At 40.8% G+C, this 14,969-nt stretch overlaps 1 protein-coding gene across 2 annotated transcripts in view; it reads right to left on the bottom strand.

Moving 5' to 3' along the window:
• Window positions 1-304: 304 nt before the first annotated feature.
• The window catches only part of LOC147723043 (poly(rC)-binding protein 3-like), a 2,582,273-nt gene continuing 2,567,608 nt past the window's right edge, over window positions 305-14,969 (bottom strand). For both annotated transcript variants that reach the window (XM_086965416.1, XM_086965417.1), the window contains 2 exons: window positions 13,320-13,489; window positions 305-807 (listed from right to left, as the gene is read on the bottom strand). In XM_086965416.1, the coding sequence (XP_086821542.1) occupies window positions 450-807; window positions 13,320-13,489 (528 nt within the window). In that variant the 3' untranslated portion in view covers window positions 305-449. The remainder of the gene's footprint in view (window positions 808-13,319; window positions 13,490-14,969) is intronic.

Below are 14,969 nucleotides of genomic sequence, written 5' to 3'. Positions count from 1 at the left end.
ACTGGTATTTTCTACTGGCCCTAAAACAAAAGTTGCTGGAATAAATAAGTTTTTACCCTTGTTGGGAAAATTATATTATAAGCAAAAACGCATATCTTCAAATCTTGCAACCACCCTAGTGTATTCCTATATGAAAGTGAGATTAAAACCTTTGAAGGAAAAATCCCACTTTAAAAATTTCAAATATCAAGTGTTCGAGAGACAAACATGCCAGCTTGAATGGATGGATAACAATAAAGGATGTGTAAAAAGCTGTTGGAACTAGTTGCTATTTGATGTTAATAGTCATGGAAAATGGAAGACAATTCAGTAACGATGACTACTAGCCATTAAACAAAATAAAAAGCAAAAGATTATTTGCCATATTGTTTACTTAATTGCTACTGATCTACCATTAAATGTTGGTAGAGCTTGGAAAACTTGCATTGTTTAAAAGTTTTCTCATCCCTTCAATATGGAGCAAACTTCTGGCGATCAGATCTCTTAGCCCCACTCGCCGATGGGATTTTGGCAGTATAAGCAGATAAACTTCCCGTGGCCCCAGCGGCAGCTGCGGCATTTAGTGCCAGAAGTGGGACAGTTTTCATGCCAAGCAGACTGGAGACAGGAACAGCATAGTGGGTGGTCGGTAAAGTTGGTAAGGGAGGAGGGGAATTGACGCTGACTGTGGAGGCAGCTGCCGCTGCCGCCAGCATAGCCATTGAGGAAGGGGTGGAGGTAGGGGTGGTAGACTGAGAGAGGTTCATGTTGAGGTCAACAGGGGTCGTGACGGAAGCAGTCTGGGTGCTGAGTTTAGCCATCTCTAAGCTGCAAACAAAGAGAGGAAAACAGGAACAAACAGATTGGGAAAGGTCAAGCAAGGGGGCCACAGGAATAAACAGAGGTAGGGGGAGCAAACAGAAGGGAGGGGTTAAATTGGTTGAAAAAAGGTACACACATGAGAAGGGACAAAGAGAGAGAGAGAGAGAGAGATAGAAGAGAAAAAAGGGAAAAATGAGGGTCAAAGGAGGTACATGTTATGTGTTAAAGAAGAGAAATAACAAAAGGGTATTTCATGATTTGATGATGAAAACATTACTGAGATGCTTAAGTTTTCTATTCATAAATAATGGTTTCTAAGCACATCAATAAAATAAATAAAGCTAAGGAATGCAAAAAATGGCAAAAGATGAATAGGCAAAAGAAAAACAAAGATAAACAAAAATAAGTATGACGTTTACACTCGCAGCACTGATATGTTTGCCTTTGAAAATCTCAACAGTGACATGTTAACTTTGGAAATTTCAGCCTCTTTGATATTTGTCATTTTTATATTATTCGATACTGGAGAATGGCTAATGAGCAGAAACTTGGCATTCTTACATATACTTATGTTTCTAATGTTATATACCCAAACCTACTTCTGAATAACATGAATACACTTACCATATGCTTTGCAAGGTAACATGATGAGGAATAATACCCAGCCTAGCCCCAAATAGGATACTCTATCCCATTATTTATTTTGCTGTACAGAAAGTAGTAACAGTTTTAGGAGTCCTTACAAATGTCTTCTGATCTGTTGGTGTACTGGAGCACCATGTGAGCTAAAAAAGGCTTATAGCAAGGTTTAAGAAAATGCAGTAAATTGTATGGTATGTATGTCCACCTCTTATTCTGAAACAAAACACTCACTTCTGAAAATAGGTTTTTAGCATAAAAATACTAAAGAGGTTGCACAAACAATTCCCTGCTACCAGACATATGGAAAGAAAATGGCAATGGCCTTTTTATTTGCATACTTGCACTGTTTTATTTACAATTAAAACAAATGATGATGTCATAAACTGTGCTTTATTTCTAGTTTGAGGAGGCAGACTGGAGAATGGTGCTGCAGCACAACTGTCTTAAAACAACATGTGAGAAGTTTACTTTTTCGAAAGAAGGCTCACAAGTTGTCTTGGAAATCATTTAGGTTCTTCCTACAAATAGGCTGAGTTTTAATGCTCATCACGTAAGTCAGGTCTAGCCAACCTTGATCCATGAGGGTCGGAGACATACCAAATTTTGAGGGTAAACAGTCAATCTGTGACTGAATCCAATGCACAATCATTGTATATAAAAGTATCTAATGTGTCTGCCCCAAATTGTTTGCATGAATCTGGCCCTTATGGACTAATGTTGGACACTAACACCCTTATTTATCAATGCATTTTCCCATAGACACAGAATAAGTAAAACCCTTTGAACCCTGTCTTCCCCTCGGCCCAAGTCCAAAACAAGTTCTGCTGTTCAAAGGGTCTAAAAGTCTTGACGCATAGGAGAGGTATACTTTTTTTTAGTTAAGGCCTTTGCTTGACAACTGCTAAATTTCCTTCTGTTATATTTAGGGAGCCATTCTTTACTGCACTTTTCCAGACCCATCAAGAAATTTCATATCAGGGTTGAGTAACACATCCATGCCTTCTCATATTTTGTACATTCTGACACTTGTAGATTGTTTGTCTCATTATCAATGCAGGACTCTTTTTTTCCCAGAACGCAAATACAAAACCAGACTTGAAAAATGCTGGATATGCTACTCACATCTGACATGTGCCAACTTTAGATCTCTTCCATTCCCAATTCGGTGAGACTTGGCCACTTAAGTTACCATGTATTGTTGGGCAGTATAACTGATAAGTTCATAGTATTGTCGCATGTTTAAAATGTGTTTCCCTCCAATCTGTAAATGTCCTATCCGTGTTCCACTTAAAAAGAACAAGCAATCCACCGGCCAGGAAAAAACAAATCCAAGCAAAAATCTGATTGTTTAGATTAGTGGGTTAGAGCAGTCTATATAGCAGCTTGACGTTACTTTTCTTAGGCAGCATATTTGCGTCTCACAAACCAATCAAATGGATTATTGAATGCCAATTGTCCAAGACTGAGCCTTCTTGGAAATAATTTGAAGAAATTGTCGTGGAAATGCATTGCTTACCCAACCGACACACTAATAAGTGTTTTGTTTCAAAATCAAAAGAGGTGTTTCTATACAGTCAGCCCCTTTACTTGTAAAGTTGGAGTTTATGGAGCATATTTAAAATGAAGAGAAATAGATTTTACTAAATTAAGCCCACATACATTTGAATCCAGCTCGAAGAGATCTTGTTGCTAGATTAAAGAGAAACTGAATTATTCCACAGGCACCCCGAAAAGGCTCCTCTTTCCAAATGATACTTCTGCAGATGTAGTGCAAGGATTTAAAATATTCTTAGGGCAAACAGCTTTTTCTATTCCCTGCACACTTCTGGTAAGCACATCCTAAATTATCAATCATAGTTTTAAAACTTTTTTTGTAAATGCCTTTTCTCAATCAAATTATTTTATTTCGGAAAAATGTCAGTATAATCAACATGCGGTTCGCAAAGTTTCACACAGCATGCTGCGTGACTGAAGCGCCGGCATGTTTTGGTGAAGTGGCGCCTCGCAAGTATGCTGCCTTCATAGGATCAAACGGGACGACTGGAGCAGGCTCGAGTCCACTTGCTGCCTTTTGGCTTAAATGGATTAAATTGTCTCACCACAAAAAAACCTGGAAATGGGATTTGAAACCTTATAAATCAGATACCACAATTAAAACTGATCTTTGCATCTACATTTTTACAAGTAATTCAAAGGATTACACATCTAATGCAAAGTCAAAATAGGTGATGCTGAGGAGATAACTCGCAACCTACAATGCTTCTTTCATATAAAGTTCAGCTATTGAAAACATTTAAACATTTATTTAGTAGCCAATGATTAGCCAATGTTTTGATAGAAATGCCACAATTAGCACTTCGCTTTGGGGGCTATATTAAAACACATTGTACAACTGTGTGTTATCAAAAACAAGTTACTTACCTTTGGTAATGTTATTTTATGTGGCTATGGTAGTTCCCACAGATTCCTTACTAGAATCCTCTTTCCCATGCACCAGACTGGATGTGCAAAAAATGTTCGATGTTCAATCAGTGACATCACTGCATTCAGCATTAGCAGTGCCATCTTGCAACATCACCAGATGTGAGAAAAAGGATTAATATATGGCTCAATGTACTTGCAATGTTGATGCCAGTTCCATCCTTTTTCCATGCCCCCATGAAAGCTAAAGATGAAAAAGACAGAGCCATAAAGAAAGGCAGACAAAAATAATAATCATCAATCATACCGAATGAAGAGGGGAAAATAGAAGGCACCGAGAAATCTGAGGGAGCTGTCATGTCCATCAAAAAGAACTTTAACAAAGGTAAATAACTGGTTTTCTAATGATATTAGCTCCTGTAGATTCCTTATTTTAACAACTCAGAAAGCATCCAAAAGGAAGGGGGTTGAGGAATTCAAGTATGATCATAGGAAAAACTACTGAAATGCTGCTCTTACAATTATGATTGATTTTAATTCTCCGCATTAAAATCAACAGTGCATACAGAAAGCGTACATCGGACGCCAGATAGCAGCTCTGCATGTGGAATGCTGACCCATCAAGAGAGCCTAAGCAGCAGCTACACCTTTGGTAGAATGAGCACAGAATTCTTCAGTAGGAGATTTTCTTGCCAAATCATTATAGTGCAAAATCACTAGAGGAAGCTGTCTAGGAATAATCTGCTTCTGTACTGGTTTAGCAAGGCGGTATCTTCAAAAACCCACAAAGAGTTTATAATCAACGCTAACAGATTTAGTTGACTCTGAGTGTCAAGTCTGTGTATTCTTACTTCCCCCTTCAATGGGTGAATACCAGGGATGAACAATGCTGTGGAAATAGCCTGAGACATGTGGAACTCAATAGCAAATTTTGGCAAAAATAATGGTTTCCTTCCAGCATCACTTGGTCGTCAGAAAATAAATTGTGTGGTATAAAAAAAGGATAGAAAGCATGATGGCCACTGAGGTGTCTAGGCAAAGTTATGGCCAACAGAAACAACCAATTATTCAAGTGAGAAATTATAGAGAACATCAATGTAAGAGCTCCAATGGAGTCCACATCACAACTGTAAGTCCCTAGTTCAGGATCCACAGTGGAATGCTGAAGGGGACTGGAGGAAATCTATTCTGAAGCCCTTTCAGTAAAATTGACAACTTACATGGAGAGCCTTGACCAAGCATGTGATAACCTCACCCCTTAGCGTACCAGTATTAAGGGCTTTTTGGCCAAAGAAACATAAACATTGAGAAAATGAACAGAGAAAATGAAGAGTCTATGCATGGAGAAGATCCAGTGAAATATTGTGCCTTGAGTCAACAAATATACCTTGTACCAGAGTTGGCACATGGTGGAAGTCTTCTGGCTCCTAGAAGAGTTTCCAGAAATTCCAGTGAGTGAATCACAGAAGCCAAGAGTTAGGTTCTCAAGTTCCTTCCAAGATGGCAAAGGGCTCTGCAGTTTAGAATGCAGAAGGCTGTCTTGATTCCCCAGCAACAAATTGTCCATCTGCACATGGTACCATGGTGGTACACAACTCAATTGCAGCAGATCAGGGAACCTTGTTCTGCAGGCCTAATCAGGGGTGATCAATGTCGCTATTACTTAATAGAAAGGGACTTTTCGGATACCCTCTGAAGAAGATGAACAGGAGGACATGTTTAATACATGCAGAGCATCCGAGCCAGGAGAAAATGCCTATTAAATGTTGCTTCTCAAAGGATACTCTCATGAGCAAAATATGGGATGCTTCTTGTTCTGTGCTAGGGCAAACATATCTACTTCTGGGAAACCCACCGCCACGGAGATTTGATCCAATACTTACTAATGAAACTCCCACTCATCACTGACACACTAGGAAATTCACCTTCATGTTCCCCTTCTCCATTAGCTGAGCTGCTATTGCTTTTGACTCTACATTGGGCTGTTTGTTCAAATAAAACAAAGTTATAAAGTTGTCAATTAGAAGATGAACATCATTCCTTTGCATTTAAGGTAGAAACACTTTTAAAGCCAACCTGATTGCTCTCATTTCCAGTAGATTAGATGGATCTGACAGAATGTCTCCTGAGATGACCAAAGTACAACAAATGTTAATTTATTTATGTGGCCTCTCCAACCAGGTTGTGAAAAGTCCATCATCAGTGTGCCCCTGAGACTAGGACATCTGAAATTGCTCCCCTTACTTAAAATGAATCAGTGTACACCATCATTGTAAAGAGCAAATTAAAGACAAACACATGTAGATAAGATCCTTTAGGTAAAATGTTGTGATGACACCTCAACTTCCATTTGAGTCATCTAGTTTGTAATCTGGACTCCGGGCCAAGAAGTATGTTGCTGCTGTTATACCTAACCTCTCCAAAATAACTGAGCTGTTTTCAAAGTTATGATACAGAAGTTGGAAACACATGTCTATGGTCTACATAACCTTTTTACACATGGAGAAACTTGCAACTAATGTTCATTCATTTCCACCCTTAACAAATGAAGTGTTTGCAGAGGCGTTAAACATGATTTCTGTTGATTCACAGAAAATATCTTAATTGGATCAAGGAATGTTTGTAGTCAAGAGATCCTTTTGAAGGATGTCTGCACTTGCTTTGTCAGAAGCCAGCTATCCAAGAAATAATAAACAATGGCACCCTTGCGATGTAGATGAGTAAGGACTGCTAGCAACTTCCTTAAAACATGAGGTGCTAATGTCAGCCCAAATGGAAGGGAGGTAAAGTGACAATGAAGGTCTTTCACTAGAGATCGAAGGTTTCAAGACTGAGATGGGGAAATATATGTTCTCATTGTCCAAATAGATCACCCAATACTGTTCTTGCAAAGCAGAAAGGACTGCTGTAGAGTCACTTTCAAGAATCTCAAGTCCATAATTAGAATTATCTCCTCTAGCTCTTTCTCGATTACAAGGAACTATAGGGGAATAACAACTTTCCCTCCTCCTCAACGGAGGGATGATTTCCACTGCACCTTCCTCAAGACGTTCAAGAATTTCCTTCATAAAGATGTTTATGTGTAGAATGGACAAACTTCTAAATGGAACAAGCGGAGATATCTCTGGAAAGATCATGAAGAAGCCTGTCCTGTCTCTTTGTAGACACCATGTATCCTTTGTTATGTCCTGTCTCTGATGAAGAAACACTTGCCACCCCAAAGAGCATATGTAATCTGAAAAGTTAACCGACAGATTTTCTAAATTTAATGGAGAGCTTCTTGCCCTCAAGGGACAAATAAGTTGTTGAGGCATTACCTGCTGCTGCTTTTGTTTTCACCTAAATTGATCTATCTAGCTATGACATTTCTGGTACTATCTTTGAAACCACTAATTGGAAGTCCGATCCAAAGCTGAAACTGTAGCTCTGCATCACTTAAGCTTCCCGAATAAAGAGTCAGACTTGTTCCAGAATAATCTCTGTCCATCAATTGTTGTGGATGGACATCACGTTAAAAGCCTGTTGTGCACTTCCAGGAATACCTCTTTGGGATTGCAAAGGAGCCCCTGAATTGAGCGAAGGCATCTGCAGTACCTACTCCCATTTGCATTGCTTGTTTGGAGGCATCCATGATGTCTTGCTGTTAGAGAAGGGTTAGCCACTGAAAGCTTGAGTAAGGCTTGAGAAAGATGCCTGGCTCTGACTCAGCTCGACCTCCTCTTGGAGCATCAAGCCCGAAAACAAGCCAAGCTTTCATGCGACTATGCCTGCCATCCATGCTCTTCATTATGCACGATAATGAAAAAACAAAGCATAAACCTTCTATGTTAGAAAGGAAAGAAATAGATACCCAATTAGTGGCTCAAATTGCATGTATGAAACCAAATATTCTGAGATAAATCCTGGCTTCCCAGCTTCAGTGAATTGTGTGATCCTAAGTAAATAGTTTAGTTCATTAAGTCTCCTTTTTCTTTGTTATCAAGCATGTGAGTTCAGGACGTGTTCCATCCAAAAAACTCTTGTGTTTGATTTGATGGACTGTAATGTTACTCTACCTATAATAAGAATCTATACTACAAACAGGGTGCAGATGAAACTGATTTTCCCTTTAGTTCACTAAAGGTTTTTTTATGTGGATGGTGGGTAGGAATGTTTCTAAATTCCTGTTTAAAAACTGCCATTTAATAATTTCCGCTTAATGCATATGATATAAACTGACGTATTAAGGTGAACAACTTCTACACGTTTCTAAAGAAATGCAGGTTTCTGACATTTGAAGATAATGTTTGTTGCATGAATTACATGCCAATTATTTTCAGGTCTCGGCTCATGCTCAGGCTTTTAGAGCCAAGCCAGACCATTGGTGTGGCTCTGGCTCGTCTCTCCCCTTTGAATGTGTTAGCTTGCACTCATTTGGTTTGGATGGCCCAGGGTTGCTGCAGGCAACAACTGCCACCACCAATAACGCTTAACCAATCAACAAGTAGAATTGGAGGATGGTGCTCACTTGCATTGGCATGAGGTAGACATGGCAACACCTGTCCAATCGAGGCATGTCCCGGGTCTCGCATAAGGCCTTACAGAAAGATAAAATGCCTCAGGAGTGGTTTGACCCCACAAGTATTTCAATTAACCGCATCGCTGCAGTGGTTATTTTTCCGCTGTGCTGAAAAGTGTAAATATTGATGTTACATGACGAGCTCAGCTCGTCATCAGCACACGACCACCGTGGCTGATGACGAGCTGAGCTCGTCATCAGCATCGAAGGGGTTAACAACAAGGACCTAGGAGCCTCTGTATGCAGATGGAAAGAGTCCCTGTTACTTTTCCAACCACCGCAGTAAAATTAGGTTTCTCTGCTGTGAGGGTTCCTCTAGATGTATGGAAATCAGACTTTGGTGTTAAGGTCATTCGTGTTGAGGAAACCTGCAAACAAAGCATGGGTTGGATTCATAAAGAGGCGAAAAACTGCCTGCTTTGCTATCATCATCTTTATCAGCGTGCCCAAAAGGGTTATGGGACTGAATTGCATTTCCTACAATTATAGCTCTGAAGTAGCAGATTTGTGCAGCTTTATGTGATATCTTAAAGAAACCGCTGAACCCGCTATGAGTACCAATTACATCCACTTCAGCACCATAGTGCTAACAACTTCAGTATCAATTTCAGAAGGGGTGCTGTAATGAGGTCAGGATCTGAGTGTCTCATGCCAAAGACAACTCTTTTAGTGCCGAAGGCACACTAAGAGGCAGATTTAAAAGCCCCTTGCACCAATATTGCGCCACTTTTTCCATGTTAAAAGTGACGAAAAAGTGGCGCAAGGGGCTTGTAAATTTGCCCCTAAGTGCTTTGGTGGCTGAAAGAAGTACACCACTGCCCAGAGCTGACAAATCTTAAGCATGGATTTTTGTAAAGCCACTTACTGATTTTTAGAAGCTCACGCAAGACGAAACCTCGACTGTGGGATGGGTGATAAGAGGGATACCAGAATATGATGGTGCCCTCTCTTTCAAATGCTTTCTCCTTTTTACCATTATGTGAAAATGATTCATGGTTTCTTTTGCTTTTTCTGTGTAGAAGGACTCAGAAATCAGGAACGTGTACAAGCATTTATTGACTACCTAGTGGAGGAGTGTGGCTCAATGGTTAGAGCGGCAGACCCTGATGCAGAGTTCTGGCCCGGGACCAGGGTTCAATTCCCGCCTCGGCGGGTCTTGGGCTCAATTTCCTCGGACCTGACAATTCTTGCCTCGGTGCCTATTCTAATCATGGGCCCCACGCTGCAACTCTGGGCAATAGCTTGCTTAACCTACACACCGGCCCCATCAGCGCTAGGATGCCTGGCTTCACCCACTTCACAGGGAAAGCCAGGAAGGGTTCCACAGCGGTATGAGTAATAGCGCCAGGAAACCGCTTGGTGGCAGTGCCCTCTACAAATACCTTGACATTTACATTTACATTTCACAAGCCCTAAATAGTTTAGCTTCCTTTTCGTGACAACCTGTAAGCTGCATAATTGCAATCAGGTTACCTTCTAAGGTGTTGCTTTCCCAAACACCAGAGACAGTAGATTGTGAGAGTCAGTAAGAGACATGGGCTTGGGATATGATTTTCAAGATGAAGTCGAAGATGATGGAGACGAAAGCTTTTTTAAAAAAAAAAAAAGACATTAAACAAAAAGACCTGAGAAACTTTCAGCAGCTCTTGATCCAGGGTCTGTGAAAGTGCAAAAACAAAGGGAGTGATATCACTGGTGAGAGTGAGTTCATACATATGGCTGTTGCACAATATCCGGTGAAGTTGTGACAGTTCACAGCTGATGCTGAGCCTCTTCCGGCACCAGTGACACAATTTAGTAAAAAATACATTCTGAATTCAGTCTGGTACCTGGGAAATGGGTTCCTCTAAGGAATCTGCATGAATCAATATTCATAGAAAGTAAATGCTTCTGGAAGTATCCTGTTTTGTACTAATTCTACCTCTTTCCCATTAAATAAATGCACAAGGTAGCTGATTGCTATGTGCACCTAATGGGCTTCAAAAGCTATTTTTTTAAATACATTTATTAGTGATAACCTAAGCTCATATTTGGTACAAAGAGACTGCTAAAAAGCAAGGGGCAGATTTATGTTAACTGGCGCATCCCAAGGGATGCGCCAGTTAACATGCGCCACAGTGCGCCACAGCTCCGCCAGCCATGGTGCGCCGCATTTATAATGCGGCGCACCATGATGCAAAAACGGCACAGATGCGTGACGCATCTGTGCCGGAAATGTGTCGCATTGCTGGAGTTGCGTCGCAAGCGCGACGCAGATTCAGCAAGGCTCGGGGGTGCCCCATTTTAACAATGCTGCGTCAAGACCTACGCCTGCTTCAAGCAGGCGCAGGCTTTTGACGCAGCATTGGCTTAAAAGTGACTGAGTGAAATCTCATAGATTTCACTCAGCCACTTTTGCGAGGCGCACCTGCCCCGGAACACCCACCCTGCGCCGGAACGCCCACAAGCGGCGCAGGGCTTTACAACGTGACGTATCTGCCTAGATGCGTCACGTTGTAAATCGTTCGTAGGGATGCGCCACGTTTACGCCGCCTTGCGTGACACAACTGCGGTGTAAACGTGGCGCAAGGGCCTCATAAATCTGCCCCCTAGTCTTTACTAAAAATGTAACTGGAAAAAACATTAAATATGCTTTGGAATTTTGGTTAGGAGAACAATACTTTCAGGTAGCTCAATTAAATATAATACCTGTGAAAATGTGTCACCCTAAAATCGTATTAGTAATTTTGTAAATTGTGAGTTGAATTGTTTTATTGTAGTGCATTCTGTTCTGGAAGCTTGAGAAAATGTGTGGCATGCATTAAGTGAGAAGATTTCCAAATGCGATATGACATTTACCAACTCAACGAAAGGTTCAAAATGGTGGTACCAACATGGAACTAGTTAATTTCGACTTCTGATAAACCTCGGTTGAAAAACCATTCTATTCAAGGATCAGTACAAGGGAAGGGCTGGGTGTTAAAATCAAAGCCTTGGAAAAAAAAATAATATCAGCATTCATGAGCTCCCAGCAAGTGAGTGGAGAAAGTGAGCGTGACCATCTTGATGGGTCTTTTGAAAAGCATTGCTTCTGAGAAACTACACATTCTTTGTGTTAACACATTGAATGAGATGATACTCCCTCAGTTAATTCACCTCCAAAGCAGCCTGCTTTCTTCCAGTCTACCTTGGGTCCTCTGCCCCTTATAGCCAGTCGAGCCTTGAATGGTGCCTGACTGCTGCCCTGTTTACCCAAAGCTATCACAGTTGGCTCCCATACAGCTCAATTGTTGCTTCAGTTAAGAATGATGTCAGTAAGTAGAGATATTTCCTAAGCTTGGAACTACATACTTTACTGTGTGATGAGTAAACACTGATCGTGATAGCCCTTAAGAAAATGGGATACTTTTATTGCCCTCCTCTGACTTCCACTCACGTGACCAATGCAGAATGAAGTGAAAGGTTTTGTGGGGTTGTTGCATAATTTCCTGTTCATGAAGGTCTCCAAGAGTTGTCTGCAGTTACCTCAATGGTATTCAACCAATAACAGGCCAATAAACAATATAGCAGAACCGGCTCAGACGGGACAATTTTGTAATTCCCTATGCCTCGGTGATTACATGTTACCTTTAAACCCAAAGGTTGAAGATGTTTGTTAACAAAAAAGGATGTAACCCCTCATGTGGTATACTTAATCCTTGGGGTTGCTCTTTCGTCAGTCCCATCCTGGGACTCTTAGAGTCTTTGAGTATGAGAGTATGTGTTGCGTATGGGAGTAGTCATGAGCTCTTAGAGTATGTGAGTGAGAGTCTGTTGCGTATGAGGGTAGTCATGAGCTCTTTGAGTATGAGAGTATGTATTGGGTATGAGAGTAGTCATGAGCTCATTGAGTATGTGAGTGAGAGTCTGTTGCGTATGAGGGTAGTCTTAACCTCTTTGAGTATGTGAGTGAGAGTCTGTTGCGTATGAGGGTAGTCATGAGCTCTTTGAGTATGAGAGTATGTGTTGGGTATGAGAGTAGTCATGAGCTCATTGAGTATGAGAGTATCTGTTGCGTATGAGAGTAGTCTTGAGCTCTTAAAGAGTATGTGAGTATGGGATGCACAAGGGTCTCGGTTGTGTATGATCAGATTTGCGAATACCCGTGCCCTACTGACTCAGTTTCTCATTGGTTGGAGCGGCTTTTCTGACTCCCACTGTATTCTTTTAATGAACGTTATTTATAATGGCCTGATTAATGCACACCCAACTTCAAGCTCCTTCCCACCCAAAGCTCAGCAGAAGTGACTTAATGAGCCGTGGATTTGTGTGTAAACATCACATTTCAAGGTTATAATGAAAAATATATTGTACACGTCAAATGTGGGGTATGTCAATTATAAAAGGGGTTGCATACATATTCCCGATTTAGATTACTATGCATAGTGTTCATTTTTAATATGTTCTTTCTAATACAGGAGGTTTGCAGATTTGAGAGGTTAAAACCCGCTTGACATTTTATAGAAACTATGGTAGAGGTTCCTTTGCTGTGGATAGTCACCACTTAGGCGTCCTTGGACACTGAACACTTTGTTCATGAGTATGAATGAGGGTTTACTGTACACAGTAAAGACCAGTATCACAGGGTGAGGTATTTACCTGGTGCAGTAAATACATCATATTTGAAATTACCTCTAGAAAATGATGAATTAATTGGTGTTTTCACAGGTGGTGGAGTTTTCTGTGTGTTTCTGTCAGTAAATTTCAGCATGTTTTTTATTTTTGGGGGCCATAGATCTTGTTATTCCGATCCTTGCGCAAACAGCGCAGTATAAAGGGATCAGAATCTACCACTTGTTAAGAATCAGGCCCTTAATATGAAGCACGATAACTAATGCTACTGATTCCGACTCTTGCAGAGGTGCACCGATCAACCTACCTTGCATTAATGAGGTACTGTGCTAAACTGATGTTTGCCGGGGATCCTGTGATCGTGACCTGCCGCTCTCCAGAACCCTCTGAGGCGTTGGCGATCTTGATCTGTGCTCCCGACATCTGTCTGATTTCGTTAATCTTACTGCCTTGTCTTCCGATAATGCAACCTATTAACTGAAGGGGGACAGAGATTTTGAAATTAGTCTTGGACATACTGTGAGCAACTAAAACAAAACGCCAAACATTAAAAAGCACAAGGAGCGGAGGAAACGTGTTTCTGGTCAACAACAGAGCTCATGCTTGTCTTGAAATGCATTACACTATAGATCTAGAGGTAGTAATCGCTCTGTAAATATTACAATACAATACAATGAGCTTTAAACAAGGTCAAGGTGCACCACTTCAGAATTTACATGAACTGATAACTTTGATTTGTCATTCAAGAATTCAAAATATGACAGTAAGTCCGGGGCAGGCCCATTCCATAACATGATCACGTCATCAATGTACCTGCCCCAGAAAATGATGTGATCTAACCACCTTGCCGAGTGACGGCCCCAGGCATGCTCCCGCTCAAACCAGCCCATAAAAAGGCCAGCGTAAGCGGGAGCAAACCTCGAACCCATCGCCGTGCCCTGTACCTGCTGAAACCACACTGAATTGTGGAGGAAAAAGTTTTTCGACAGTATGATCTCAGTCATTTCCATTAGTACTTCATTGTGTAACCTATGATCTGCAGTCCGTTGTCCCAGAAAGAAGGCCAAAGCTCTCATCCCAAATTCCTTTTTAATGCAAGTGTATAAGCTTGACACATCCATAGTCACAAAAAGCATGTTTTCAGACCATGTTAGATTTTGGAATTTCTATAGAATGTCTTTGGAGTCCCTAATGTAGGCTGGTAAATTCTGGACAAAAGGTTGAATGTAAGTGTCCACATATTCCGACAGTCTCTCCGTGGGTGAGTTGATGCCTGCAATAATGGGGCGGCCCGGTGGAAAGGGACCGCCTTTATGAATTTTAGGAAGAATATATAGGCAAGGCGAGATCGGTGAAGTTTCAGCCAAATACCTATATTCTTCTTCACTGATTAGCCCCGTTTCTCGCCAATCTGATAGTCTCAGGTTAATGTGGGTGATAAGATCGCCCACTGGATTTGTAGTCAATTTTTTGTAACAGTCAGTGTCCGATAATTGACGTTCAATTTCATTCATATAGTCAGCTTTTCTCATGAGGACAATATTGCCCCCTTTGTCCGCCTCGCGGATGACTATAGAGTTATCAGCCTTTAGGTTTTTTAATGCAGTAAATTCTTGGGGGGTAAGATTTTGGTTCCTGTCACTGCGATTAATCGGAGAATCTATAAGTTTGTAAAATCCTGCCGTTACTCTTTTTTTGAATAAATCTATGTTGGGATGGGTGCCCACTGGTACAAAGGTAGATCTTGGTTTTAAACCACCCACTTGTTTTAGATGTATTCTCACACACATCCAGCTCATTACAAATATCCTCTGTATCAATAGAAGTCTCAAGTTCAATAGTTATCAGTGATTGTAACAAATTTATTTCATTCATGGTATACTGAGTCACAGTGTTTCCATCATTACAAACATCTTTTGCTTTAACAGGATTTATAGCAAAGTGGTCTTTCAATTTC

The sequence above is a fragment of the Lissotriton vulgaris genome, chromosome 4_1, assembly GCF_964263255.1.
Source record: "Lissotriton vulgaris chromosome 4_1, aLisVul1.2, whole genome shotgun sequence".
In the NCBI taxonomy this organism is placed as follows: Eukaryota; Metazoa; Chordata; class Amphibia; order Caudata; family Salamandridae; genus Lissotriton; species Lissotriton vulgaris.
Note: the sequence above shows the minus strand (reverse complement) of the source record. Positions and strands in the feature narration are given on the sequence as shown.